Here is a 5,222-nt window from a genome sequence, read left to right on the forward strand (position 1 = left end):
AGGATCTGACAGAACCAAGCAAAAAACAAAGTTCCCATCCACCAGCCCTCAGCCAACACGTAGAACCCGTCAGTTCAAACAGCTCGAAAATCTTCCCCCTTCGTTGTGTGTCGCACAAACCCCATTCTGGTCTAATTCAACACAGTCAACCAAGCCCATTCTAAGCACAACTCCCACATTCCTTGCTCAAACACACACTGACTTCTCCTAGTCTGCAACGTATCCTCAAGACTCTGTCATGTTCCAGTCTCCACCTAGCAGCCAGTTGTAGCAGCCAGTTGGATCCCGACAATCTCGTATTTAGCATCCTCCAACACTCCCCTTGTTCGTTAAAATTGTTCGAGGCATACATACCTATCATGTTGAAGACACCCACACAAGGAAACCTTCACTGCAAGATAGTTTCACTCACCGTCTCTAAAGAGCTATTTGGACCCGGCTGAACTTCCGACCAACATGGCTGTACCGCCCCTTCCCGATAGGGGTAGTTCACAAAAACAACAAGGCCTAAATGGCGGAAGGAATGCCAGAAATCATCCCCCTCCCCACACTTAATTTCCTGTAACAGGACAATATCCAGCTTTATAGCCCTAATGATGGTTAGGCACCCCTTCTGCTACCAAAAACGAACGGACAATCCCCCTCTCGTCAGTTCACCCGCTGTCCTGGGGGTTCTTCCATGCTTATCTTTTCCCTCTCATTGCCTCAAGCACCTGTTCTTCCTCCTGCATGTGAGCATCTGCATAGATGTTGGCCATCAAGACATAAGATGCAGCCTCCTTTTCATCCAATTTCACTGCATGTTCAAAGGCCAGTCTTCCAATCTCCACATTACCCCACTTTCGACAAGCACCCAACATTGTAAGCCACACTACGAGATCAGGATGGAAAGGCATCTTCTTCACCATTGCTATCGCCACCTCTAATTGGCCTGCACGGCCAAAGAGATCAACCATTATTTTATAGTGTTCAATAGCTGGATTTATGCCGTAGTCTCTGCTCATTGCCTCAAAGTAATTCTGGCCTTTATCCACTAGACCAGTATGACTGCATACAGCAAGAACAATGGAGAATGTGACCCCATTTCGCTGTATCCCTTCTCTCATTCTCTCAAGCATATGAAAAACCATTTCACCTTCTCCATGACGGGCATATCCTGCAATCACCCGCTGTCCTGGGGGTTCTTCCATGCTTATCTTTTCACTCTCATTGCCTCAAGCACCTGTTCTTCCTCCTGCATGTGAGCATCTGCATAGATGTTGGCCATCAAGACATAAGATGCAGCCTCCTTTTCATCCAATTGCACTGCATGTTCAAAGGCCAGTCTTCCAATCTCCACATTACCCCACTTTCGACAAGCACCCAACATTGTAAGCCACACTACGAGATCAGGATGGAAAGGCATCTTCTTCACCATTGCTATCGCCACCTCTAATTGGCCTGCACGGCCAAAGAGATCAACCATTATTTTATAGTGTTCAATAGCTGGATTTATGCCGTAGTCTCTGCTCATTGCCTCAAAGTAATTCTGGCCTTTATCCACTAGACCAGTATGACTGCATACAGCAAGAACAATGGAGAATGTGACCCCATTTGGCTGTATCCCTTCTCTCATTCTCTCAAGCATATGAAAAACCATTTCACTTTCTCCATGACGGGCATATCCTGCAATCAGTGCATTCCATGAGACCTCATCTTGACCTGGCAGCTTGTCAAACGCCTCCTGTGCTTCGGCAAGCAAGCCACATTTGGCATACATATCCACCAAAGTGCTGCCAAAACCAAGATCTCTTTCCAGACCCGTTCTGGCTGCATCACCGTGGATTTCTCGTCCCTTGCCTATCACTCCTATGCTGGCACAAGCTTTCAGGCTGTAAACAAATGTGACAGTATCTGGAGAGAGACCCTCCAGTTGTATATGTTTGAAACAGTTGAGTGCTTCCTCAGCAAGCCCATGCTCAGCATATCCTGCGATCAGTGCATTCCACGATCCCTTATCTCGAGTTGGCAGCTTGTCAAGCGCTTCCCGTGCTTGTGCAAGCAAGCCAAACTTGGCATACATATCCACCAAGCTGTTGCCAACAACAAGATCTTTTTCCAGCCCTTTTCTGGCTATCTCGGCGTGAAGTTCTTGGCCCTTGTCTGTCGCTCGTACACTTCCACAAGCCTTCAAACTGCCAACAAATGTGACAGCATTTGGAAAGAGACCCTGCAGCTGCATGTGTTCAAGACAGCTGAGTGCTTCCTCACCAAGCCAATGCTCAGCATATCCTGTGATAAGTGCATTCCAGGAGACCTCATCTCGAACTAGCAAGTTGTCAAACGCTTCCCGTGCTTCAGCAAGTGAGTCACATTTGGCATACATATCGACCACAGTGCTGCCAACAACAATGTCCCTTTCCAGCCCTTTTCTGGCTATCTCAATGTGCATTTCTCGGCCCTTGTCTATTGCTCCTATGCTGCCACAAGCTTTCAAGCTGCAAACAAATGTGACAGCATCTGAAGAGAGACCCTCCAGTTGCATCTGCACAAGACAGTTGAGCGCTTCTTCACCAAGCCCATGCTGGGCATATCCGCCAATCAGTGCATTCCACGACACCTGATCTCGAACAGGAAGCTTATCAAAAGCTTCCCGTGCTTCGGCAAGTGAGCCGCATTTGGCATACATATCCAGGACACTGCTCCCAACAAGGAGTTCTCTTTCAAGGCCCTTTCTGACTATCTCAACATGCATTTGTCGGCCTTTGTCTATTGCTGTTATGCTGCCACATGCTTTCATGCTGCAAACAAGTGTGACAGCATCTGGAGAGAGACCCTCCAGTTGCATCTGTTCAAGACAGTTCAGAGCTTCCTCACCAAGTCCATGCTCTGCATATCCTGCAACCAGTGCATTCCACGAGAACTTATCTCGGACTGGCAGCTTGTTAAAAGCTTCCCGTGCTTCTGCAAGTGAGCCACATTTGGCATACATATCCACCAAGGTATTGCCGACAACGAGATCTCTTTCCAGCCCCTTTCTGGCTATCTCGGAGTGCATTTCTTGGCCCTTTTCTGTGGTTCCTATGCTGCCACAAGCTTTCAAGCTGCACACAAATGTAACGGTATTTGGAGAGAGACCCTCGAGTCGCATCTGTTCAAGACAATTGAGTGCTTCCTCACCAAGCCCATTCTGGGCATATCCTGAGATCAGTGCAGTCCACGAGACCACATCCCGAACTGGCAGGTTGTCAAATGTTTCCCTTGCATCGGCAAGTGAGCCACATTTGGCATACATATCCACCACGGTGCTGCCAACAACAAGATCTCTTTCCATCCCCTTTCTGGCTATCGTGGCATGTATTTCTCGGCCCTTGTCCATGGCTCTTATACTACCACAAGCTTTCAAGCTGCAAATAAATGTAACAGAATTTGGAGAGAGCCCCTGCATCTGCATCTGATCAAGACAGTTGAGCGCTTCCTCACCAAGCCCCTGCTGGACATATCCTGCGATCAGTGCATTCCACAAGACCTGGTCTCGAACCACAAGCTTATCAAACGCTTCCTGTGCTTCTGCAGGTGAGCCACATTTAGAATACATATCCACCAAGGTGCTGCCAACAACAAGATCTTTTTCTAGCCCCTTTCTGGCTATCTCAGCATGTATTTCTCGGCCTCTTTCTGCATCTTTCAGCCTAGCACAAGCCTTCAGTACAATGATGAAGGTATATTTGCTAGGGTGTACAGAATCCTCTTGCATTTTTTGGTAGAGGTTGAGGGCATGCTTTGAATCCCCAAATTCAATATAACCCTGGATAAGAGAATTCCAGGGATACTCATTCCGATCAACCAACTTGTTAAAAACTTGCTGAGCATCGCACATGCTTCCAACTTGCACCAACATTGGGACAAGGAAGTTCCCAAGTGAACTATGACCTTCCAGCCCAATTTTACAGAGGTAAGCATGCAAGCGCTTGGTATACGCTAGATTTTTCTTTGTTCTGCACCTAAGCAAGATGCATGCAAGATTCGGAACCGAAGGCGGCTGGGACATCCGTTCCATAGACGTGAGTGCTTCCTCTAAGCTGAGCGTTTCCCAGCGACTGTTGTCGGGAAGATCTTGTGCTTGAGATGCATTGACCTTTACTCCAGCATTGCCACACTCCTGCAACAAGCCATGGTCTTGGGCCTGACTGGGCGTTTTCTCTAGCATGTCTTTAACCCAACCTGGATTGTACCAGTCGTCTATCCATAGAAACTCCTTGGTAATCTTATGTTTAAAGTCTGGAGATCTTGACATACCTGCGACATATAACCACAACGAAAGCCAATTGCCCACAAGCGGGTCTCGCCAGCAAATACAAATTTCCCCCGATGGGTTAACATTAAAGACAGCCTCTTTATCATGAAAGGACGGGAGTACCTGAACACGGGCATTCATCCGCCACCGCTCCACTGTCCTGGGCGGAAGCCATTGGAGAGTGAGGGCTTGATTGCCTGCGCAGATAAGCTGCCAACCAGTCGGAGTGTCGATGTCTGCTACGAAAAAACGCCGGGCCATGCACGTGAGCGACGATAGGGCTGCATGGTTTCGTTGCAGTTGCGTGACACATATGACACGGATCTCGGCCTCCTGGTGTACACATGTTCATCATCATCGCGAGAACTCCTAGATGAACGCTGTGAGGGGGAAGGAGTGAGAATAGAGAGACCTGTAAACTGACAGTGCTACCGGGGAGGATACTGGGAGCGGGTTTCACCTGTTTCTTGGCAACCTTTGCCGAATTTCTCGCTGTCAACTCGCGGCAGTTTTGACCTCGCCGTCCCGGCATTTGATCAACAAGAGTGCACAAGTGCATGGAGGCACTGCCTCCTAAATAGAGTATTAAGACAGCATTGAGACCAAGCGGCTCAAATGTGTGGTTGTGTATGTGGCAGCCCTGAGTTCAAGCCAGCTCAGCATTTTATCATTGTGCATGGGAGCGTTGTTGGCAGTTTCAATTTGAGTACAATGCAACAAAATAAACAAGATGAATGCTCTTAAAGCATTCAAAAGGCCTGCCTCAAATGCCTAGCTTGGAAGAGAGAGAGAGAGAGAGAGAGAGAGAGAGATTACTTCAATCTGCATGAAGGAGAAGAGGGGACTTGCCTTCAAATAGAAAGAGAGAGAAAGAGGGAGGAAAAGTTTCAAAGTATTGGAAGATTCTATCTTTTTCTAGAATTTTTGTTTCAAATTTTGGCGAAAT

General features: G+C 47.7%; 1 protein-coding gene across 1 annotated transcript; it reads right to left on the reverse strand.

Annotated features, from left to right (window-relative positions):
• Positions 1-1,171: 1,171 nt before the first annotated feature.
• LOC147892714 (pentatricopeptide repeat-containing protein At2g33680-like) lies at positions 1,172-4,829 on the reverse strand. Its single transcript, XM_087387181.1, has 2 exons — positions 4,400-4,829; positions 1,172-4,278 (listed from the first exon to the last, which is right to left on the reverse strand). The coding sequence occupies exons 1-2, from the start codon at positions 4,806-4,808 to the stop codon at positions 1,193-1,195; spliced, it is 3,495 nt and encodes a 1,164-aa protein (XP_087243307.1). The 5' UTR covers positions 4,809-4,829; the 3' UTR covers positions 1,172-1,192.
• Between the last annotated feature and the right edge of the window lie 393 nt (positions 4,830-5,222).

Source organism: Dipteris shenzhenensis, chromosome 16, assembly GCF_047967505.1.
Source record: "Dipteris shenzhenensis isolate YYH24624 ecotype China chromosome 16, Dip_SZ_1.0, whole genome shotgun sequence".
In the NCBI taxonomy this organism is placed as follows: domain Eukaryota; kingdom Viridiplantae; phylum Streptophyta; class Polypodiopsida; order Gleicheniales; family Dipteridaceae; genus Dipteris; species Dipteris shenzhenensis.

Coding starts and splice junctions, on each gene's coding strand:
- LOC147892714 (XM_087387181.1), bottom strand. CDS start 4,808: ATGCCGGGACGGCGAGGTCAAAACTGCCGCGAGTTGACAGCGAGAAAT. Junction 4,279..4,399: donor GGATGAATGCCCGTGTTCAG/GTACTCCCGTCC, acceptor TATATGTCGCAG/GTATGTCAAGATCTCCAGAC.